At 40.5% G+C, this 25256-nt stretch overlaps 1 protein-coding gene across 5 annotated transcripts in view; it reads left to right on the forward strand.

Moving 5' to 3' along the window:
* Window positions 1–1549: 1549 nt before the first annotated feature.
* Window positions 1550–25256, forward strand: part of IGF1 (insulin like growth factor 1) — a 133678-nt gene continuing 109971 nt past the window's right edge. For 2 of the 5 annotated variants that reach the window (XM_047788165.1, XM_047788163.1), the window contains exons 1-2: window positions 1550–1894; window positions 6442–6598. In XM_047788165.1, coding sequence (XP_047644121.1) covers window positions 1832–1894; window positions 6442–6598 — 220 coding nt within the window. In that variant the 5' untranslated portion in view covers window positions 1550–1831. Of the gene's footprint in view, window positions 1895–3540; window positions 3706–6441; window positions 6599–25256 lie in introns of those variants that run through there. The other 3 variants (XM_047788166.1, XM_047788164.1, XM_047788167.1) reach the window with 2 other exon arrangements.

Below are 25256 nucleotides of genomic sequence, written 5' to 3' on the forward strand. Positions count from 1 at the left end.
CTGGATTTTCAATAGGGTTTCACTTCCTTATCTTTCTGGAGAAAGTGTACACTTTTCTTATTTTAAAAAGGGCATATAGCCACCACATGACAGTGACGTTTTCTTCTCTGTCTCTAGCACTTGCTGCAAGCCCCTATGGGGCCTTGACTGTGATATGCGTGGTTGGGCACGTAGTAGGTACACACTGACGGATGCTGAAGGCTGGGCACCATTGAAATGGCAAAACTCCGGATGCCTCACTTGTCTTTCTCGAAAGTAAACAGTGCCACAAGTGATTAACTACAGAAGACTTGAGCAAACTCAACACCCTTTCAAAACCAACTGGGTTTTCCTCCAAGGACACTCACCTCAGCAAACAGCTTTCTGGCCACAAGACAACATAAAGGCCCAGACGAGAATTTCTAGCAGACCTCTGTTTTCAGTTGATGCATCAGTGTGTCTGGGTCCCCTAAGAATCAAGAGAGAGAGAAATACAAAGTCCAGGCTATTTCCACCATCCCCGAGAAATCATGCCTGGATAGACCTCCAGGGAGAGTGGTATGTCTGACCTGAGCTTTTGCAACCTTATTTCATAATCCACTTTCTTATCTCCTACTTCGCAAAACCAAAGAGAAACTGGTACAAACTGTATCGGCAAAAGATCAGGACTTGATTTTCAATGGTGAAGGCAAGTATACATTATTAATAGCAAAACAGCTGGCTTGGACCATGTTGCCGGCCACTCATCCAGTTGAGAGATTTGAATGACATCATAACCCTTGAGAGGGTATTGCTAGCCAGCTGGTGTTATTTAGAATACACAAAAATTGGAGAAAGAAAACGCACTCACGTGAACACATACACACACACACACACACACACACACACACACACACACACACAGGTTCAAGTTACGCAGAAAAATATGAACAATGGGAAAATCATTTGCCCCTCAAGTGCCCTTCCCCTGGGGTGGGGGGAGGGGGGGGAGATAAGCAGCCTAGTAGAGGAAGGAAGAAAAAGATTTTATTTTATTTTTTCAGTTGGCTTTACAGCTCAGCAGAATCTTTGCCCTGTCGTGGGCAAAAAGCATGAGACAGTGTCCTAAAGGGAGCCAATTGCAAAGCTGCCTGCCCTTTTCCAGTTTCTAGGAAATGAGATCATTCCCCTCGCTTGGCAACTAGGATGAGGGGGTCATCCCAGCACTGTCTTCCAATCTAGTTTATCCTGGTCATTTGAGGGTTAAAATTGTAGGGTATGCTGGAGATGGTCTTTTCTTCATTTTTTTTTTTCTCAATTTTGCGTTGGCTCTGGAATATAAAATTGCTCGCCCATCCTCCACGTATATTCTTTTCATACGGGTAAGGTGTATTAGCAGATGTGTGTGTGTCTTCCTGCCCAGTAGAAAGTTAATCAGAGGACAGCATCAGTATTTTAATGTCTGCTCACCCTGTCACTAACACACATTCTTTTAAGGGAAAAAAATGCTTCTGTGCTCTAGTTTTAAAATGCAAAGGTATGATGTTATTTGTCACCATGCCCAAAAAAGTCCTTACTCGATAACTTTGCCAGAAGAGGGAGAGAGAGAGAAGGCAAGCGTTCCCCCAGCTGTTTCCTGTCTACAGTGTCTGTGTTTTGTAGATAAATGTGAGGATTTTCTCTAAATCCCTCTTCTGTTTGCTAAATCTCACTGTCACTGCTAAATTCAGAGCAGATAGAGCCTGCGCAATGGAATAAAGTCCTCAAAATTGAAATGTGACATTGCTCTCAACATCTCCCATCTCCCTGGATTTCTTTTTGCCTCATTATTCCTGCTAACCAATTCATTTCCAGACTTTGCACTTCAGAAGCAATGGGAAAAATCAGCAGTCTTCCAACCCAATTATTTAAGTGCTGCTTTTGTGATTTCTTGAAGGTAAATATTTCTTACTCTTTGAAGTCATTGGGGAATTTTCTTTAAATTGTGTACTGTTTGCTTCTGCCTAGAAATGTTCTTCACTTTAGAATTTTCATTGTTTCGGCACTGGGAGTTATTTATAAATTGCTGAATATGCAATTCTGTGGGATCTGAAAAAATAGCTCCGGGAGATAAATGCCTTTGCACAGATATCTGTGTGAGTAGAAACTATTGCAAGGTACTTATGCTAAATCCTCCACTTCTGCAGGGCTTGAGTGCTGTCATTATAGAAGATTCCTTTAAATCCTGTCTATGGTTAAGGGCTATAGAGCATGGATATGAACTTTTGGATTTTTTTTTTTTTTTTGCAGGTGCAGATGTTTTATTTTTAAGACCATGTTCTTGGGGGGGGGGTGCTGTGTGTGTATGTATATGTGTGTGTGTGACTTGTCAGGACTTTTATTACAAGGCATGTCACAGAGTTACATTTTAAATGATATTAAAGCTTTTAAATATGATCTTTGGAGCTAAGGTCCCGGAACTCTCTGCACTTATGCCCAGAGAGCCAAAGTTAGAGCGAAGTTTAATTTGCTCTTCTGAAAAAGAACTCCTTAAGAACTCTTGCTGACCTTGCATATTCGTATAATTTAAACAAATGCATACTGTATATGGAAAGCGGAAACTTTCTAGCAACTGCTATTCCAAGTTTTTTTCTTTTGAAGAGGACTCTCACAGGCAAAGTTTGGACTTGGGGTTTCGTGTTGTTAAACTCTGATTTTATGCTCGGTGTTGTAAAGTCTCTTTAGGTAAATTTGGCCAGTGCTGTCAATGCACCGACTTCTCGTTTCCAATCACTGGCCCTAGTTCAAGTTTCCATTCTCAGCAAAATTATATCCTTCAAGACTTGTGTTTTTCCAATTTGCAAGCACTTTTAAGCCGCTGTCACTGGCTCCCCGATGCAATTGCCTCAGGGCTCAATTCATAAAACGTCCCTACCACTAGGTATGGTACTCATTTGCTGCTTTTAAATACTCCACCACTAGGACTTTTCTCAGGCAAGTAAGTGGCTCAGGAGTTAAGGATACGTCCTTGTCAGGCACCTGATTCCGCTGCCCTTGAGATGCCAAGGTGCACGCTGGGTACCTTGCTTTTAAAGAAATGAAGTCAATGTACACATACACCCTGAGGTCAGACAGCTGGGAGTTTTGTGTCCCTGGTTAGATGACCCTAAAAGAGGCTGTGGAGTGTGATCTCTGCATTAATTACAAGTTTGGAAAACTCCGAATGGACTTTCCATGCCGTGTTTGCTGAACTTTTCAGAAGCAAAGCTAGCCATAAGTTGTTGCTTTTTCCTGTACTTGGAGCAGGAAGTGGTTTGAGGGAGCTATGTGGTCTTTCAAATGTAATTCAATGAGTAAAGGTGTCTGCCAGGCAGAACTCACAAGCTGATTGTACTCTGAGTCTCAAGATTTATTTCCAAGTGTTTGAGTCAGAGGGAAGAGAGCAAGGGAGAGGACTGGAGCTGGGGTCACTGTTCAGGGTGGCTACAATAGGTGCACAATGGAAATTGGTGGCTTGATTGGGAGGAAAAGATTGACTCAAATCCCAGCTGTGCAATTTGTTCATTGTCTGAATGGACAAAAGGCAGTTTACCCAGGCTCATAGCATACCTGCCCGGGTGTCCAAATGTAACTAGATGCTTTCACAAACCCCACCCACAAAGCAGCACATGTTTTTAAATCCTCAGTATTCTATTCACATCAGTCTCTTAATACCCACCCTGACCTGCTGTAAAAGATCTGGAACAAACAAAAATGGTTACACCTACAGTGAGTATTTTCTTATGACTATTGCCCTCGAATTTTGCTGGGCATTTTTATTGTAGCCCAGACATTCGGAATCAATTGATATTCCAGTTATTTAAGATAAAAAGAAAGGTCTTTTAAATTTTGGATTTATGAATGATTTTTGAGGAAAAAGTGCTCTGCATTTCTTTTCCTTTCTTCTCTTTTCTTTCTGGTCCTTCTTTCCTTTCTCTCTCTCAGATTTTTCCTTTCTCTAGCTTCATTTCTTTTGTGTTTGGCAAAATAAAAGGCCAAGGAAAGGATGAACATATGGGGCCACTTGTTTTGAACTTTTAACTCCCAAGCAAATTCCTTATTGTTTTCTTTTGGGGGAACATAATGTGATAAATTCTCTGGTTCTCTGTGGGTGTACTGGACTGTTCCCTGAACTAAAGAAAAATGCACTAGAGGTTCTATCTTGTCCTAGAACTGTAAGTGCTGATATTTATCTGAGAACATAACTCAGCAAAAAAAAAAAAAAAAAAAAAGAAAGAAAGAAAGAAAGAAAGAAAGAAAAGAAAAAAAAAGAATAACAATGAAAAAGAAAAGGAAAGGGAAACTATAAGAAATCGATCTTAAATTCTTAAATGCTAAAGATTTATCTGCATTGCTGGATTTAAATGTGTTATATAAAAGAAATAACCATTAAAGTACAATTTTGACATCTGATGAAGTTCTTAGCTCACTAAAGTTGTGAGTTGACTAACTTACCCCCTGGATTTCATGAGAACTGAAGAACTTGAAGGCAACTATAGTTGCAGGTGCTTGGCCTTTAGCATCACTATAAACTCAAAGAAGGGAGGGATGGAGGAAATAGGGATTGGCAGAATAGCATACACTTGAGAACTGGCCCATTGTTGGAGTATGGGGTCTGTTCAATTATGAGTTTTCTTTTTGAAAAGGGCAATGAAGTCCCATTGGGTTGGATTTTGAGAGTTCCACTGGAAATTCTGAAAGGGAAAACTCCCACCAATTATTTTATAACTAAGAAAACTGAGGACTGGATGATGACTTGTTTCTAGCAGTCCCAGTGGCTTTGGCTACGTGGGGGTGGAGGGTTTCCACACAGACGTCCTAGCAAGAAAATGGAAGAAATGTTCCATTGAGCTTTCACCTCTTCTATTTTATGTCCATTATTTATGATGATTTGAAAATAGAGGATGCTTTTCATCTTCAACTGTTTTACAAGCATTAACTAAATATTTGCATTGTGTTAACAAGAGTCAGGGGTTTAGGGTTTTTTTGTTCCCCCCCCCCCCCAATTGCTGAGCTGAAAGTCTGGCCACAAAAATGGAAATCTTAATTAAAATGATGGAGCAAATTCTGCCACTGATGTAGACAGCCATTAAGTTCAGAGTTCACGGAGGGCAAGGAAGGTGATCAGAAAATAAATGACTGAGTCTGTTTCTCCAAAAGTGATGGGGTTGAATGGACCTGCCACCACTGGGAGGTTCAGAAAAGCCTCTTTTCATATAGCTTCAAACTTAACTCCATGACCTTTTGATAGGTTCCCTTGCTTAACCTTCTGTCACTGACTCTGCCAATGTGGCTGAAAGTGAATGCATCTGAGAGGATGAAGCTACTCACCTTGGGAGGCTTCCTGGAAGAAAGCACATCCTGGTGCCAAAATAGCGAGGTGGAAAAACTGAATGATTGCCTTCACATTGTTTCTACTGCTCAGAGTGAAGGTGGATTCTTGGGCCACAGGAATCCTGCTTCTGGCAGTGATGCCATTTGGCTGTCTAGCTTTGGCCAAGTCAAGCCAACCTGGGGTCCCTCCTATAAAATGGATACAGTGACACGTAAGTCCCTCCAAGAGATGAAGTCACAATTCCGGTGACAAAAAAAAAAAAAAAAAAAAGGACTTTTGTAGGTTTGGAGCCCAGTGCCCTGTTCATGAAAGGCACTGTCTACACATGTTGATCTGCTATTGAACTTGACATAAGGGGCTTCAGAATGCAGAAGGAATAGTGTCCTCTTAGCATAAGCCAATTTCATTTCTAAATCCCCACATTTTTCCTCTTTCTGGTTTTCACTTCTATTTGTAGCTATTAACTTCTGATATCCCCAGGTAAGAAATCTTGCTCTCTGTCTTTCTCTGCCTCTACTTCTGTTTCTGTCTCTCTCAAGTGAAAAAAAATATATATATGATATATAGTATCTTTACAAGTTCTTTTTCAGCTGCAGTAAATTCTCTTTAATCAGTAGCTGGGGAAAGACATTCTGGTTAATTTAATATTCTGGTCAATAATGAATGCACATGTCATCTGTGGATGGCCAATCTTTAGGGAATTTAAATTAATAAAACATATTTGGCCCCACATCTGGACTGAGCACAATTTAACCTCTGATCATTCCAAAGGCTTACCAGCATCTCTGAGTGGGGTGGGATCCCACTGCAATAACAGAATCACAAACTTGTAGTAAATGTTTCTAGATGTTTTATCTCATTGAATTGTAATAGGAACCCATAGGAAAGGGGTTCAGGGTTCCACAAGGTTCCACAGAAGCAAGAGGATTAAATTCGTGTTGCTTGATGCCATGATTGGCTCAGTACACACCGCCCTGCAGTCACAGACACACCCAGTTGCATTTCTGAGTAGGCAGTTTTGATTGATGGCAAGGATAGAAACCTGGGGGTAAAGGCACCCCTGCCTCAGCCTCCACTATCCTGGCAAGGACCCAGGAGGAAGCATGACCCTCCTTCTGCTTCTTCCACAGGTAAAGATGCACATCACATCCTCTTCGCATCTCTTCTACTTGGCCCTGTGCTTGCTCTCCTTCACCAGCTCTGCCACGGCTGGACCTGAGACCCTCTGTGGGGCTGAGCTGGTGGACGCTCTTCAGTTCGTGTGCGGAGACAGGGGCTTTTATTTCAGTAAGTAGCCCTCCCTCTCACTGCTCTGTGGATTTACAACCGCAGAGAGTGTGCAAAGAACTGAATGACTGCCCATGGCTGGCAGTCGTCCTCAGCCTCAGAGATTGCTCACCTTAAAGTGAGCCTAGTGTTTCAGTGGGGCTATGGCACGTTTTGCAGATTTGGGATGGAATTTTCCTCCTTAGTAGTTTGTCTTTTAACTACTTTCCACTGAGCTTTCCCGCAACTGTTCTGTCCTACCTTCAGACCCCATTTCTTCCAATGAAAAGATGGGACAAAATGGCCCTGGGGGATTGAAGTTTTGAGTTTTGAGATCTGTAGGTGCGTGTATCAAGATATGTGAACATGTAGGGCTGTTTCAAGTGCTAGGTAATTTGGAGGAAACCAGAAAGGTGGATTGGGAAAAGGATAGAGAGGCACATCCGAGATGTCTCCACACAATATGAAATCGCCATGAACAGACAGAAAGTGAACTTCCCTGAAAGGCATGTTTGCAAATACACAGACTTGTTCAATGCAAACTGACATGCCATAGTAATCTGTCCTCCTTGCAAACCGACCTTGAGTTTTTGTTATTGCCTTCCTTTGACATTACTCTTCTCTAGGGCTCTCCAGTGATGTCTCCATCTGGAAAAGGGTTTCTGACAAGTGCAAGGTCACTTATCCCATAAGTAGGTCTCAGGTGATTAAGAAGTCGACAGTCAATAAAAAATAGACAGCCAGGTCCACAGTTGCAAATGAATAATAAACACAAACAAGAGTCCATACTGCCTGAGGGAATGGATCACTTAAAGAACTTGCCTCAGAGGCACCTGTCTCATTTTATATTACAGGATACTGAAAGATGGAAAGCCAGATGCTCATGCTGTATAATTCTTCAGAATTTTAGAGAGTTCCAGGAAACTGACCCTCAGGTTCAGAGCTGTGAATCATTCTTAGAACTTCATATCATTGAAGTGTAGACAGCTTACCTCAGTTACCCACTAGGCTTTGTGTAGCTCCTGCAATGCCTCACACTTCCAGTCTCTCTCTCTTCTTCCCAGGAGGGTATGTGTGTGCTTGTCTGTGTAACTGGGGTGAGGGGTCTGTGTGTAGCAGTCTGGAATAGACAGAGAGCTTGGGAAGGAAGAGCCTAATAGGCAGGTTGATAATCTGTAGTCATTGTAGATTTGGCAACAAATAGCTTTTCAACAACTAGTGACAGAGAGAGAGAAGTGCTTTCTACTCTTTGAATGGGCAAATTTCCACTCTCTGTTTCCAGCCAGTGATTTAATTGAGTGAATTCATTTATTTTTCTGGCAATGGAGCAATTCTATCCAGTTCTCTGTTGCTGTGCAGATGACTGAGTTCACTGGGTGAGTGCTTTTCAAATAGCAGACTTATTTTACCTTCAGAATACCTTGCAGAAAGCAAATGTGTCACATCAACATCATCCAGCGATGGCTTGTCACTATTCATTACTTTTCTGCTACTGATCCACATCTTTAAAAATGGATAAGTGGTTCTCACTTATGATGCCCAAGAGGATTTTTTTTTTTTGGCTTGATAATCCATTTGTGACATTTCCTTTTACCCAGTTCACTAAGTGATTGCCAAGCCCCCAAGTGTCTTCTGTTATATGCCAGGTTGAATTTTGATGTTCAGTATGACATGCTCCAGGATTTCCAAGTACAGGGCACGGAAACTGGATCTTTCTATGACTGTGATGTTTGCAAATGAGAATGGGAGGAAATAATTTGGTTCCAAGTAACCACATGATACTTATATATGTTCACACAGATAGTTAAAAGTATTAGACAACTGTGATGGAAACAAATTTCAACACACTGAAAAGTATACTCTAATGATCAAATTTTAGCACATGTGTTTTAATTCTATTTTAGTACCTTGAAAGGGAAAGGTTATATATGGCAAGTCTTGATGTTTAGAGTTTGACTTTGGATAGAAAGTGGTTTGACAAATTGTGTCTCCTCATTGTTATGGAGAATCTCAGTTTTGTTACATTCTACCTTATAGAACTCCGTGACTTAATGTAAATTCTTCCTCAGACATAAACCCTCCTGCACAAAAGTATTCTTGTTTATTTTCTAGTCAACTAGACTATACGTTTTGCTCAAGAGAAGTTAGCCACTTTAGACCCTTTAACTCAAAACATTGATGGAACATCTGCTATGTGTAAGACATCGTTGTAAGACACCATACTAGGCAGGACTGAGATACACAGAAATGAAGGAGAGGTTAACTTTGCCTCCAAGGAAGTCAAGGTCCAGCTAGAGGTTAAAAAAAAATGCACATAAGCATTATCAAGTGTCATAAGAGAAAAATAATTATTGAAGAGTAGATTATGGTCCTTTATGCTTTTCCTATGTTGTCCCATTTTTGAAATCATCTGACCAGGATCTCCTTGATACTGAAGGCCATATTTATTTACCATTGAATCCCAGTATTGAGCTCACTGCCTGGCTGATAAAGCTGCAGCTCAAATTTGATTTTTGAACTGACAGGACTGAATTGAACCGAATCCAAATGAATGGAACGGCATGACTTGTTTGAGAACTTGGTCTTCAGAATCATAAAGAATTAGGTTTGTCAGGTACTTTGGACAATTCTTCTCACCTCATATTTACCCAGCTACTTGATAAAACTTTATCTTTTTTTCAACTGAGTACAATGTGTACTAACAATGACTTCGAGGCTGCATTTTGGTCTTCCCCAAGCTACACTGATGGTCTGTTTTGCGTCTGAGCCAATTATTCTTACAGGCATTAACTGTTGTCAACAAATTTTATTGGGTTTCCTTTTTGTCCCCTGAGATTTACTGTGTGTGGAGAAGTCAGCTCTAAGCATTTACAGCTTTTGAAATACTTTTTAGAGGAAAGAAGTCTTCCCCATCTCTATCCCTTGTCAATTGACTCATTATCATTTTTATCCTTATTTTTAAAGTTTTACTGTGGCTGTGTATTTTATTTTAAGCTGCTTCACATCCATTTTGAATGTATGGATTTTTTTTCAACAGTGGAAGAGGGCTTCTGATCTTAGTAGGAAATTCAAAAATCTAAACGAAAATTGCCTTCATATCTATCTTTTTGTCTGGGCCAGAATATTTAAAAAGGAACGTTTTTAAAGCTAGACAGAACTATCGTGAATATTTTTTGTAATGCTTATATTGTATAGATTTACCTAATGTTGTAAATTAGTTCATATTTCTCTACAAGCCTAAGTTCCACTAGAGCACAGGGGAAGCCACCGTCTTGATTATCTGTTTTGTGAACATCTTCCAGCATAAGTGGAACCATTCCTCTGTAATTAATGCAGCTCCCCCAGACATTTGATGAAAAGAAGACAATTACTTGCAAAGAAAAGCTAAGTACTGGTTCTTCCCTATGTACCATAGTAAGAGAGCGTACCAACCAGTCTCATGTTTACATAGTCCTGCGAGAAAAATGGTGGCATAATGGAAGTGGCACATTGGAAAAGAGCTCTCTATTATCTTACCAGATTGATGGAACCCACATAAGGGCAGCTTGTTGTAACCTCACTTTGCATGGAAGAGAGCAAGAGCAAAAGAGCTTCAAGTGAAATAGGAGAAGTTAAGCTTGCCATAGATATAATTTCTGACAGCCATGGTGATTAACCATTTTAACATGCACTTTAGAGGCTTGTGGAATTTCTCTCCTTGGAGATACTTAAAAAATTGACAGGCAACCAACCACCTTGGATGGTTTCAATTAAGAGCAACCAAAAGAAAGCAAGTTTCTGGGGTCCTTTTTAGTTTTAAGAGCCTATAAACAGTCCCTTAAATAAACTGTATATGCTTTACCTCGGCGGTCTGGGGGAATGGAGAAGTAAATCAATTAGAAAGGAAAGTTGGATACCCTTTTGGCTATTCCAGATTTATAGCTTTTGTAAAACATACTTCCAATGCATAGTTATTAAGAACAGGTCTGAATAAATGAATGGCATTTTTCATGTGTTAAAATGTACTGTTTTATGGAGTTTAAGTGGAATTTCGCAATGAATTTCATTGTTATTGATTGCAACAACCTTCCTAGATCGAGGTTGTTATTATTATTAACTCAAGATTCTTTCATTTGAAATATAGTGCTCAGAAAACTGCTCCCAGACCTGTCATTCATTAGCTGTATGATTTTGTCAGGGATTTAAACTTCCTGGGCCAAAATGTCCTTGTCTATAAAACAAGGGGATTTTGTTAAAGAAAATGACCTCGTCTAACTTGAACAGACTCATAGTCTAGGTTGTAATTAACAAGGATTTGGTGCTATTCAAGAAAGGAGAACCTTGGATTTAAATAGTGACCAATGAACATTTAGACTCCTTTATCTTCTTTGCATAGTTTGTTCATTCCAAAAGATAGGAGATACCACCTACTTAGAGAAAGAGGAGATCCCACCTACTTAGAGAAAGAAGAGCCAGCTTCTTTCTTTTATTTTGTTTTAAGCTGGGTTCCAGCTCCTCAAGGATGGAATAGAAGCTCAGTCATGACCCCATACATGCAGGTCATCTGGCGAAAGGAGTGCACACCTCATGAAAACAGATTGCCATTTTTCTTTGCAAGGAAGAATCAGCTGACAGCTATCTTTACCTTTCTCACTCTCTTGGATGTGAGGACAGTTAAGTAGGTCAGTTTTTAGCTGCTTTCGTTAAATTTGAGGGGACGAATTAGAATCTATAGGCTTTTAAACCTTGACAAAAAGCCTTTTCTCAGCCTATTGATGCTGTCCTTCCAATTAAAGAGGATAATGCACCATTGTGGGCATCCCAAGATACACTCACTCACCATTAGCATTGCTTTGAATGGGGCTGAATTTCAGCTGCACCATTTGCATCCTTGGCTTGGTATCCCTTAGACCTAGACCGCCAGCCACGCATTTGTATGACAGCTGGCCAAAGTCAGAGGTACAGTCACCGGCTGTGGAAAAGCTTTCCTCTTTGAAACTAATTGGCACAGGTGGGATTTGACCTTGGCCCTGGACTCATTAGAACCACTAAGCTAATAGGCCACAGATATTCTTAAAGAAACACAATGAGTTTTTATATTGACCCTAAGTGCTTGCTACTACTCTTTAAATATGCCCAAGAGGACTAGTCTGGGCAACCAAGGGAGCACTAAGAAAGTGATGATTTCTGTGCAAATTTAGAAAATAATTTGTATTTTCCTGACATTATAATGCTCTTTGAGACCATCTTTTCCCTGATGGATGATTACAAAAAAAGCAGGAGAGGTGTAGATCCAAAAGGTCTCTATTGCCAAGAATCTAGGGTTTGAACTGCAGCTCTGAAACTTGCTTGGTGGGTGGCATCAAGCAAGTAACTTGACCTCTTTGTTCCTCGGTTTCCTTATCTGTAAAATGGGGCCTAGCTCATAGAACCGGTTAATATATTAGAACATATTAAATTAGAATACTGCCTGGCACATAGTAAGCATCATAAACACCTTTAGCAATTACTCTTATTTACTTCCTTCCAGGGTCAGTTACAGAGTCTATTGCAAAGGTAGAGATATCTGAGCAAAGCAATTCATTATACACTCATATCCCTCCCTAGGGGCAGCTGATGAGATCTGCTGCTGGTAGTGACAATTATGTAGTAGTATCAGCAGCACAAAGAACATCTCATGGTAGAGTAGTACATTCACTTTTTCAAAATCCAGCTGATTCAGCTCTCACTTTGTCTTTACCCCAGTGCTAGAAAGCAAGGATTATTGCTTCATTGGACAAATGAGAAAGGTGAGACAATGAGATTTTGTGACTTACCTCACTGGGTGAATCCAGAACCAAAGTAAGGTCTTTTGTCTCCAAGAAGCGTATTCATCTGCCCATGCCCATTGTTTCCAGGCCCAAAGTGTTGTAGCCTGGGGAGATGCTTCCCCAAAGCCCAGGCCTCCTCTGAGAGATCAGGAGCAGGAACCTCCAAGTGACACAGCTGATGAACACTTCTTTGAAAGGAGGCAAGAGGGAGATGGCCCTATAATTACCCCACATTTTACCCTCTAGAAAAGCTTAAGAAATACTCATCTAATTTCCTTAGGGGGCACACACACAAAAAGCTTCTTTGATTAGAGGCTACTGCTGTTTGAGAGCCTTCACAGACCGGATGCTCCTCAGACAGAACACTGCAGCTCACCTGTGAGCATGAGGCTATGCTGTATGATCTGCGGGAGCCCCACCTCTGGCCAATTTCAAGTTTTCTTCTTCCTCTGCCTGAAAACCCCAAGTACTTTGTTTCTAGCAGCAATGAGTTCTGTTGGTTTTTCTCAAAGACCTACTAAAGAAGGGTTGTTTATTGGACCAAGGATCTTTCTGTGCTATAAGAGTGGTGGTAAAGGGGAGGTAGTCACGAGGCACCAACCATAAGCTGAGAGTGAGCCAGGCAGGGAGAGTCTTCCCCAACTTGACCATGAAAGGAGCTGTGGGAGCAGCTAGGGGTATGCATACATGGCTCCTACCTTTGTAGGTTGTCTCTCAACCTGTTGCTTGAAGACCATCCGTATTGGAATGTTTCAGATCTTCGGTAGCCGGTAGGCTTATATCTCCATTATGGATCCAAAAGAGAGGGCTGGTGTTCTCCAAGCCCTCTGGGCCTCTGTATACCTAGCCCAGACATCATGTACCATGCCAGCATTCCTCAGAGCCTCTCTAAAGAACTGACCTCATCCCTCTAGCAGACTTTCTTATGATTTCTATGATCAAAGAATCAGACACACTGCAAACAGGCACAAGACCTCTCCCAAGGAGATTTCTCATTGTTCTCAGTAATGGGCTACAAAGCCTTTGCTCTTTTATGCCGCCAGAGTCTTTGACAACCATGGTGGCAAAAAATCATTTTTTGCACTTAGCTGCTGCCTTGGCCAAGTTCCATCCTACACCTCTCCGTGAATCATCAGTAAGTTCTTACATCACAAAGAATTACTTTTGGTTGCCTGGAAAGTCCAAATCCCCAGGCCTTATTAGCTGTTAGACTAAGGAGATGACAACACAGCATTTCATTTGTCTTTATCTATATGTGAGATCATGTTTAAAACATAGCAAAGAGCTGTTATTTGACGTGTGATTCCTTAACTGCAGTAAGTTGTATGCCTATTTAATGCATTGTTTAGTCTCACATTGGCCAAAGCCACTTAAAGAAGCACTTGGCAAGCTCTGGCTTTTCATTCTTGGCATAGCTGCCCCTCTTACTTTTTCACTGAACCTTAAATACCAAGAAAAACCCTTCATTTGCTTTACATCTGGCATATTGCTTTATGCAGTTGGCCAGAACTTTTGCACATGGCCCTCTGCATTTGTCTTAAGGTAATTAATGGCTTTGCAATATTTGATCAGCAGCAGCATGGACACAAAGAGAAGTTGTGCAACCAACACAGACCACACAGTCTTTTAAATGAAAACCTTTTGCATTAAAACACTCAGGCGTTCTGCAAGGATAAGTGTTTCCATGCCACAAAGGAAAAAAGGGGGGGGGGGCCACACTGAAGCCCCTGGGAAGACACCCAAAACCTGATTCTTGATTAAGTCTATATCTCTCCAATAAAACTACCTAATTCTTCAAAGGAAGAAAAATGTGAGATTGCTGTAAGCTTGGAAGCCCTTGAAAAACAATCTAGAAGCCCTTGAAAAACAATCTAGTTAGGAGTTCCCACTGTGCCTCAGTGGTAACAAACCGGCTAGTATCCATGAGGACTTGGGTTCAATCCCTGGCCTCGCTCAGTGGGTTAAGGATCCAGTGTTGCCATGGGCTGTGGTGTAGGTTGCAGATGCGGCTTGGATCCTGTGTGGCTGTGGTGTAGGCTGGCAGCTACAGCGCCGATTCGACCCCTAGCCTGGGAACTTTCATATGCTATGGGTGTGGCCCTAAAAAGACAAAAAAGAAAAGAAAAGAAAAACAGTCTAGTCAGATACCAAGAGTGAAACTCAGAAGCGACATGACTAAGATCACACTGCTTATTAATGGCAGAAGTAGAAGAAAATACCCTTGATTCCAAGATACTGTTTCTTGATTCCACGGTGGTGTTCCACCTTTAGCTGCAATGGCCCATGCCTATGTCTAAGGTACCTGGTACATTTGAATGACCAGGAGAGGCCTCCAACCAAGCTAACCCAAATGAACATAGATCTTGGTGGCCCCCTCATTCCAAAAAGGCCACCTGAGACTGAAGTTAACACTGTTGTCCCCTTACTGTAGAAATGTGCACAGACTAAAGGGATTCCTTGCCTGCCTCCTGTACTAGGCAGAAGGCTTTTCAAAGTGCTTCAGGCATTCCAAGTCCACTTTGGGTCATGATTTGGACTCATTGTATATTATATTATTCTGACTCTTCAGTCACTCTCTCCAATGTCAACTTGGGTAGAACTGCTTTGGAATGACTTAGCAAAGCTGTGCTCCTGGAAAATTTGAAACAGCCTGACGAGTTGTTGGATCAGCTTTTTTTTCTGGAGGTTTCTCGGACAGCCCTAAACCAAAAGAAATTTACACCTGATTTTTTTGCAGATTTGCAAGCAAATGCTCTATGTATCTCTTCATATTTTCTTCTTTTGTCTGTGGTCTTGATGAGGTTCTAGAAAGGCTGTTGGAGGGGTCTTGTAAACTTTGAGAATGTGCTAGTCATAGAGTCAGTTCTGTGAACATTGCTGGGAAGGTGGTACTACCTCTGTGCCATTTACCCTGATGAAATGGGTCTTTCATCAGAGGCAAGTGATGAGGCAAGTCTGTACTGGGCCAACCCACATTCAGCCAACTTCTGATTATCTATGAAACTGGGGAAAGGAGCACCAAGGGTTGGAATTCTGGATTCAGCTGATCTGGGACACAGCCTTCTCATTTCGCCTTCCTCCCTGCCCCCAGCCCCATTCCTTTTGTGAGACCAAGTGGCATGTTTTAAAATTCTACTTTATTCCCCTACTCTCCATAGACCTCCCCCAGCAGTGCCATTGGCAATGGTATTTCTCAACTTTGGCACTGTTGACATCTTAGGCCAGATAATTATTTTGTTGGTGGAGAGGGGCTCTCCTGTGCATTGTAGAAGGTTTAGCACCAGATTTGGCTTCAACCTTCTAGTTGCCAGTAATCCCCTCCTCCCAGTTGTGACAATCAAAAATGTCTCCAGACATTGCCCAATGTCCCCTGTGGGGGTGGGGGTGCAAAATTACCCCTCACAGAGAACTACTGGATTAGAGGTGACTCCAGAAGAGAAGCAACTAGAGAGATGGGAAAGCTATGAGTGACAGTGACACATCATCTGTCACTGGTTAATGGGGTCTATGGTCCATTGCCCAAGGTAAGCAATGAGAAGAGTTACTGGGGTTTTGAAAGTTTCTTCTTGAAAATAAAAAGCTCTTCCTACAGGCTATCCAAAAAGTATCTGCAGGCCCTCGCTTTTGACTGATAGCTATGGAACTCATTTATTTTAGTAACAGCAGTAAGGGAAGGCAGAAATGATGTGGACAAAAGCTCTGTGCTCAGAAGTTTGGTTTTGACTACCTTAGCAAATGGAAAAAAAAAAAAAAAGCTGGTTCTCTCTGACCTCAGTATTTGCGGCTGTTCCCTTCTTGGTCATATAATAAATAAGTTCTCAATTCCTCACAAGAGAAAAAGGCCTAGTTCAGAGATAGGAGCTACAGTTTTTCTTCTCCCTTCTTTTACCTTTTCTGTCTGAATATCATCACAGTCATTTTATTGTCTATAAGCAGCCCTACCAGAAAGCAGAAAGAGTAGATCAATGAAGTATTAGTTTGGAAATCAGAGGTTCCACACTTGAGGCCCCCCAGCTCCCTTACCTAATAGCTCAACAACCTTGAAGAAGCCACTTAATTTCTTCGAGTATTACATTCCTCATTTGCAAAATAGGAATAAAAATATTATACCTCAGAGATTTTTAAGGCTCAACTATAGAGGGTCTCTGGAAACTGAAAGGGCCACTCAAATAGGTCACACTATTAGTGGACTGAATTGAATACACTGCCTTGTCCTTCTAATCACCATCCACAAATTAGTTCAATGGCTTAGCTTCAGCCTTTAGTGACATTGAAACATTAGTTCAATGGTTCTGTAATAATTATAATCCAGAAAGGTTAATTTGGCAGTGTATCTTCTCAACCTTATTAATTTAAAAGATTAACTAATTCTTCTATTCACCGATAACTTTGCATTTACACCACCCAGGGGTCAATTAATGGATCTTCAGAATGCTTACTCAGTATTACTGTTTATGTCCTCATTGGAAGAAGCAGAAAAAGATGGGACCTATCACTTAACCCACTGAACTTGCTTGAAAAATTTGTTTCCACATAAGTCTGGTTATGATAATGGTTAGGTAGTCACTAAGGTATAACATGTAAGCAAAAGATTTCCATTCTCCCAAGTCAGCTATTGGTGATTTTTGCTTAGCCTCAAAAAGCAGTGGTCAACAGAAGGAATGTACTCACTAATCAGAAAGGTATCTTTATACTCTCAGGTTGCCCATCTAAACTGCTTCTTTATCGCAGCCTTAGGGGAACTGAATTTTTTTCTAAGAGCATGACTTTGATGAAATCAAAATTGTGAGTTCCATCACCATATGGACCAGTGACCATGTGGTTCTTCTATCCCAGAGGCTTCACATCCAACAGCTCCCAGAGACACAACATTTGACATAGAAAAGACAGCTTTGAACCCACAATTAAATGCTGGTTGCTGCTGTCATGAATTTTCATCCTCTCTCTTTTGAGCTCTTTCATAAAAACAAAGACCAGGTTTTAAAAGTTTTTTTTTCTGTCCTCCATAACATCCAGTATTAGGCACTTAATAAAACTCTTTGACTTGATGCTTAAAAAGCATTCCAAAAGCTATTTCCTTCTACTGCTCCCCAGGATATACCCCATGACTTTCCATTTTCTACTGCTGCCATTGTGGATCTGAGACTGAAGGTATGGAAGAAAAAAAGTCTATTTGAGGTGTCACCTCTGGGAACCCCTTCACTGTGGGCCCAGGGGAAACTTCTCCTAGATCAACAGTAAGCTACTTCTAGTCAATAGGGAGTTTTTAAGAGCTACCATAGGAGCCCATACAAAGAGATTCCACCAAGGAAAATGGTTTTGAGAATAGAACCTCCACTTAATTCCTCCCTCTCATTTCATCAGAGGCATTCACCCTAAAAGGAGAAGTAGTAGGCAAGGGAAGGTATGTAATAAATGGTATCGCTGATGCAGAAGCCCCAGCATAGGTATAACAACAACAGCACCAGCCCTCAGAGAACACAACAAGTATTTTCTATTTGTTGAAGTATAACTGAAGAATTATACTTTAGAGAGCTAGAAAGAACCACATAGAGCAATTTGGTCCAGTGTTCTCACTTCCCAGATGAAGGAAGCAAAGTCCAGAAAAAACATGATGTGCCTGAGGTCACAAAGCATGCTAGTGGGAAAGCCACCAGTTCAGTCACCTCACGCTTGGTCTCGGGCTTTTTGCATAGCTGGACACTTTAAACTTAACCTTGATAAACTCATGTGAAAGTAGTACTAGCAACCACAGTCCATAAACTCAAAGTAACTGGCTATGTCATATTCTTCTGGTGTCAAGCATCAAAATAGTCTTTGAAAATTTAGGCCCTTAACTATCTGTAAGAACTTTTTTCTCCCAATTTCTGTCACCCATTGGATAATATCATTAAGTCTCTCTATCCCAAATCTGATCAACCTGACTGTAGGATTATGGATCTTCATAGACTTTAGTAGTTTAGTGGTCTGGGGGCTTAAAACAATACAAAACAAGAACAAAAAACAAATAAAGGAAAAAGCTAATTTCTTTTTAGAAGTTATTTTAATTTCAAGTTATGTCAGCTGGTTGACTGGCTGATGCATTTTGTATTGCTTGCTAACTCAGAAGCTACCCAAAAACAAAAGGTATTATCAATGCATTATTTCTGTCTCTAAACATTCCTGATTTTCTAGTCTTCCATGAAGGTCTTCCATGAAGAAGCTTAAATTTTCCTACGTATTTTGAGTTTTATGTTTCTTTCCATTAAAGTTTCCAGCCGTTCATAGACATATTTAGTTTGGCAGAAGGTAGTGGTGACTCATGGAATGAAGAAATTTGAAAGCAAAGCTACTGAAAATGGATCTAATTTCTTTTTTGGGTAATTTGGGAGCGAGCGATTGATAATTTGTCTAATTTTTCCTGGTTTCATCAGCTGCCATACTGCCAAATATTTGTTCCATATGGATGCTTTGTTATTCCTGAAACATGTAACAAGTTTCAGCTGCAACTATATCTAATATGGTCAAAGGGTAAGACTATTGTTGGCTCATTTTCTCATTGTTTTTGGCTGGACACCCTCAATCAATGGCTATTGAGTGAAAAAACAGGATCATATTGAAACCATTTTCAGCATGTTCCTTCCTATGGATCCAGCCATTTCACTGTGACTTTGTCAAGCATAGCAAATGTTCCCTATTAAAGGGATGATTATGTTTTTGGCATAGACGCCACTGCCAGCTAATTGCATTCACCTTATAGTTCCACTCCCTCAATTTGGCTCTCCAAAGACTACTTCTTCTCTGATTCTTGCCTCTCACTATGGAGCAGATATTTGGGGATAGATTCTGAAAAGATCAATGACATACTCCTAGAGTAGGCATCATTTTAGGGTTACTTTAAGAGAGACAGTCTGTGGGCCCTGAGTCATATGAATCATAAGACTTGTAAAAGGTATTAGTGCCACATATCTGGCTGGCATTTCTGTAGTTTACTAGTGCTTTGAATTCAGTTATAGAGATCTTCCTTACCAGAGATACGAGATGAGGATTCAGTAACATTGCACAAAAACACCATCATATGTAAGTTAGAGACATAGGAGGACTCACTTCTGGCTGGTTCTGAGGTAGGCACTGATCCCATCATGTCTTAAAGTCATTCAGTGGGTGATTGGTTTCAATTAATAAAAGTGATTTCAATGCTCCCCCATAAAAAAATAGCAATAATAAAGAACAGAAAGGCCTACCCCTTAAAAGAAGCCAGATTTTAGTTAAGGCCAGGGAAAGCGTTTTGTGGCAAGAAATAATCTCTTATTAATAAATGGAAAATTGATTTAATAAACATTAAAATGGGCACACATCAATGTCACACGGTAAAAATACAGTTTCGTATGTAAAGACAGATCTAGAGCCTTGCTATTCAAAGCAACCTGGAAGCTTGTTAGAAATGAAGGCTCAAGGGTTAGTCAACCAGCTGACTAATTAAAATAAAACCTGCACTTTAACCAGATATACAAGGCATCTGTATGCACCTGAGGGTTTGAGGAGCCCTGGTCTGGGGATTTGCAGGAAAGAGCTGGTACCTATTGGCTGGTGCCTCTCGACTGTCACAGGAGAGAAGACAAAATTGTCAGAGCTGAACTTTCACTAAAGATTTGAAAAATGGTGTTGAGGCCAAACCTGCTTGTGGTCATTAACAATATATATGCTGATTCAACAATATCAAGTCCTGATTCTCTCAAGTTGGTGGAGCCTTTCCTCAGAGGAAGTATAGAACTGCTCTAAGCATAACCCCATGGCCTGACCTTCTGTGAACTGGAAATTGGAACTCCTAATTGCTGTGGCTGCAGTTTCCAAACCCATCACCGGGGCCAGGAACTGAGATCCAGGCCTTAAGATCTTTGCCAATTTCTTTTTCAATAGTTACATTTTTCAAGAACAGCCAAGTAAGAGTCCTTAAAAAAATATTTCTAATTGCATTGAATGGAGAAATGTGTGTTGTACTCATATCAAATTGCTTCCTTTGTCATCTTCAGCCAGGTTCTAATATTATTTCTTATAACTCTGAGTTGATTAGTTTCATTACATCTCCTATTGGGTCTTAAACTAAGAAAAAGTGAGTTTCTGTCACTTCCTGGAAGGCGAAGGGTAAAACTTTGTCTCCTTTTCAAAGGGACAGCTGGTTACCCAGTTGATAGCCTTCCCCAGATCCATTCTGGAACTCAGCAAGTTCCCCGGGCTGAGCCCATTAATGAAGGTCTGGTCATCTAAAGGATGTGGCTTCCCCAGAAAGACATTATCCCACAGCAGGGTCAGTAAAACTAAGAGAAGGCCATTTTGTACCTTTTCTTCCTTGAATGACACTAGAAAAAAAGGGGTGATTTGAATTGGGAGTTAGGGAATCTTGGATTTAGTCAGAGCTCTTCCACTAAATAACTTGGTAAATCTGGCGATTACTCCCATTGGTCCCCAAACCTCTGTCCATTGGAACAATGATGTTAAGAGGAACCAAGACATTCCACTTCTGATACAGAATTATTGTAATCTCTTTCCACAATTTTCCGGGGGTGGGGGAGGGGAATAAGACAGAAATAGTTTTCATATTTTTTCACATATATTTTTCTTAACTTTAAGTACCTGCCACCTCTTAATTGTATTCAACTCTAAGATAAGGTGACATTGGACATAGCTCACAGTTACATATTGAATTTGTTTGGACTTAACCACAGCATTTTAATACAATGATATCTCTGACTCTTTGGCACTCTACCCTTTGAAAGAATGTTGACGAGATAATTTTTAAGACCTTTCCAGAACTTACTGTCGCTTCATATAAATCTATAAAATCCTTTAAGAAATCCAACTGGGTGTGGAGCTTAATGTATGTTTCTTTATTAGCATTCTTCTTTCATTAATTTTGCTCAGTGCTTTAGTAAAATGTATGAAAGTAAAAATTATGGCACTGATCAGTTTAATTATAGCGTCATTGGCTAGTCACGTGCTTTGTCCTAAGCAATACCCAAGGGAAGATGTCACCATGCCTTCAAAGAGGTTTTATAATAATGAATAAGGACATATTAGATATCAGTAAGACAACCCTATGCGTAACTCAGATTGGAATAATTCTCCCCTACTTTATTCCAGTCCACACCATTCCTTGAACGCCTTCTGGTTAGCAAAACACTAATGATGAAAGGAATGAGCGCCTACCCTCATGGAGTTAATACTCTAGAGCAGGTGTCATACAATGGTGCCAGGTCCTATTCCCACCCCACCTGAATCTAGCCAACAAATGTGTTTTGTTTGGTTCACTCAATACATTTTTTTTTAATTTTGAAATTTTAAAAATAAAGAGATTTTAAATAAAAGATTAATAGCTTCTCTTGAAAAATTCGGTAATCTAACGTTGCTGACTGGCATTCCTTAGTGCCAGTTGTTGGCTGGAGAATATTAGGGGAGGTATGAGCCCCTCCAGCTCAACACGGCACCTTATAGGCTTGCTTTATTCACCCATATACCTATATGGCCTCAGAATACATTGGTCCGTGCCACTCATGTTCCAGATATGCAAGATCTCTTTGGATATTCATCATACACCCTCCTCTTTAACTCAATTCATCCCTCATTTATCGCCTTTGTACTACCACCCAGGCGCTATGCTAGTCACTGCCGACACATATGAGTAAGATACAAACCTTATCTTTAAGGAACTCCATAGGTCTCCTCAAACATAGCAAGGGCCCAGTTCAGGTAGGATTTAACATATGATCAAGTCCTCCTGGTGAAGGAAGAATCCAAATATGAAAAACTGAACATTCAATAATTTAGAGATCATCAAAGAGATATTTCTTCAAGAGCAAGTGGAGGTTTTGGCCAGTGACCTTGTGAAGCAGGAAAGGCCAGGTTCCCAGCCAGAGCAATGGACAAATTACGCAATCACTCAGAGTGTTTAGGACAGTGGATACCATCAACCCCAACTCTTCAGACAAAGCGAGTTGTAGCATTGTAGTTTGTTTTGCACCAAGATCCAGAACAGCTGTTACCAATTCACTGGAAGATTACACATGTATCCCTCCTTCCATTCCCATCACTATTGAGATCCTCCTCATCACTCACCAAAACTATTGCAACAGCTTCCTCAATGATGGCTCTGTGTCCAACATTGCTTGACACCAGCCATCCCACCCATGAGATTAATCTTCCTAAAGCACAGTCCTAATCACTTCATCCCTCTTCTAAACAATTTCCAGTGACCATCCGTGGCTAAGTAAATTGAATCCAAACTCCCCAATTGGACAGTAAAGCATTTTATACAAAAGCTCTATCTTACTTTCCAATTGTATTTTTGTTTGTAATGTTTTGTTTCTAATGTCTAACTAATGTTTCCCTACAGCAGTGCTCACAAACTGGCAGTCTATAAGTGGTATCCAATCTTCAGAAGGGTTTTTTTTTTTTTTTTTGGCAAATACAGTGTTTTCATGAAACTCTGAATTATCTGTCAATATTTACTAGATGAATCTTCCCTCTAGATTGGCACATGCTTTCGACTTTACAAAAATCCCCACCATTCTCTGTTACCTTACTCTGGCTCACTTCACTCTTTTATATAAATTGATTAGCTCTGATAGGCATTTGAGTTTACAAATGCTCCCTACATATTCCAGCATCCAACCTAGATGACTTACTACCACATGTTTTATTTTCCTCGACTTTACTTCTGTTCTTCTCTCAAATGTCACCTCCTCTGTAAAATCTTTTACCAGATATCAACTTGCATTCCTCTGAATAGCAATAATATTCCTCTTACAATATTTATCATCTATCCTATATTGTGTTATTTTATTGAGTGTTTGTGCTTTTACCATCTGGTTAACTAGAAGCTCCTCAAAAGTGAGGGCTGCTTTATTAATCTCTGTAAGGTCCCACAGATTCCCTTGTCCACAGATGGTACAGTCTGTATTTGTGTGCAATTAAGGTCTCCATTTTTCTTTGGCCTTCCTGGCCTAGATTAACTGTGTGAACCCATAAGAAGGCAGTAGCACATTTGAAATGCAGACAGGGCTGAGTTGGAAGGCTCCCATGGACTTTTTCCCATTTTTCAAGTAGGGGGTGAGAAATACTGCATCTAAAGGAAACTACTGAGGGAATTTAGGTAAACAGAACATGATCCTTTTTGTTGGAACCTGGTGGTGATCTTCAGATTAAATCACTACTGCATGTTTCACAAGGTGCATCAGCAATCCCTTTAAGTATGCTCATCTTGTGTCAGAATTATAGGAGTCGATCCATTTCTGCGGGCCCAGCTGAAATAGTGAATTGAGCCAGTGTCAGGTAGGGCACAAATACCCTGGAGAAAAAAATGCAACAGAAAGAGCTCTGCACATTGCATTCAGAAATGTCTATTTCTAAAGTTACTGAATGCCCAGAAAGGAGCTCTCATTCCTGCTTGCCCTGGCACAAGAGCTGTCAACAAGTTTCTAGGGTATGGGGTCAAAATTCAGTGACTTCAGAAATGGATCCAACTTAATGGATTTTAATCAAAATGATTAGTTGGAAAATAGGGACTAAAAAGAAGAAAGCCACTCTTCTTAAATGTAATTTAATTTAGCAATGTTTCATGGACAACTGTGTACCTGGGCTAATGCTGGAAATCAAGAGAAAACAGAAATAAGAAAGCCAGTGGAGACAACTAATATTAATGGGCACCAATCACATTCTCAAACTGTGACATCAAACCTGCCTTAAGGTTACCTTCAATCTGGGTGCAAAGAATGCAATCATTACCCGTATGTAGGAATTGTTATCAAAGTAATCAGACAGCAGTAAAATAAACAATGATATATAAAAATGGCATTCTTTTTTCCTATTCTTCCTGGACATGGCAGATCTCAAAATATGTTCACAAATGAAAACCAGGGATTTTCATTTTCCTCTCCCTATATCCATCTTGTGAGGTTTTCCACTGATGTTTAAAAGTAAGGTGAAATTTGTCACCTTCATGTACCTTCTGTCTGCCTGGGTCCTTGACTAGGTAGAGGTATGGATGGGCTCAGTTGCCAAAGAGAGGCCAGAAATACTGTATGAACAAGGTGCTTTGACTTTGACTTGATGGAAAGCTCATGAAAGAATACTTGCTTTTGTGAAGTTACCAGGCCGATCTTTCCAACTCAAGTTCAGTGATTATCCAATGACAATTCCAGTTCAGTGCAAATCCAACCTAGAATCCCAAGGCTCCCTTTCCACTGATCCTCTGTATCCTCCAGTCAAGACAAGATCTGATGCAAAGAACACGGGCATCCTTGGTTCCTTTTCTTTCAGTACAAGAAAGCCTCAAAACAGAGATTTTTCTAAATTAAATAGAAATCCAAATATGAGTATCTGGTATGTTTGAATAATACTTATTTTGTTACCAAGAGACATTAGGTATCAGAAGGAGCTCTGAATATGAGGTGAGGAGACCCAGCACCCTGACGAGACTTGGCTTTGCTGGCTATGAGCTGGATTCTTTCAGGCAATTCTTTTGCTTGCAAAATGGGTATGATCAGCCCTGCCCTGCCTCCCAAAAGAGTTTTTGGTGAGTATCAGGTGAGATAATACCTGTGGAGTCATCACAAAATCTCAGGGAATCAAGGCCAGCCACAAGTTTCTAGAGATAATTTGAATGAGGCATTGTTCGAATTGAAGGAGTGCGAGGCCAGGGTATATTCGGAAGTTGCAAATGGGTTAGCCAAGATGGCATTCAGTTCCTGCATCTTCCTCGAGAGCTTCCTCCAAAATCTTTCTTTTGTGGGTCATGTAATGCTTTCTGTGGCCTGAAATTACAAGGGCAAAAGTAGGAGAAGCTGTATTGTTGGTCAGTGCTTCCCACAATCCTGTGAGTAAGGGTAAGAGGTTAATTAAATACATCTCTCGGG

Source organism: Phacochoerus africanus, chromosome 7, assembly GCF_016906955.1.
Source record: "Phacochoerus africanus isolate WHEZ1 chromosome 7, ROS_Pafr_v1, whole genome shotgun sequence".
NCBI lineage: Eukaryota > Metazoa > Chordata > Mammalia > Artiodactyla > Suidae > Phacochoerus > Phacochoerus africanus.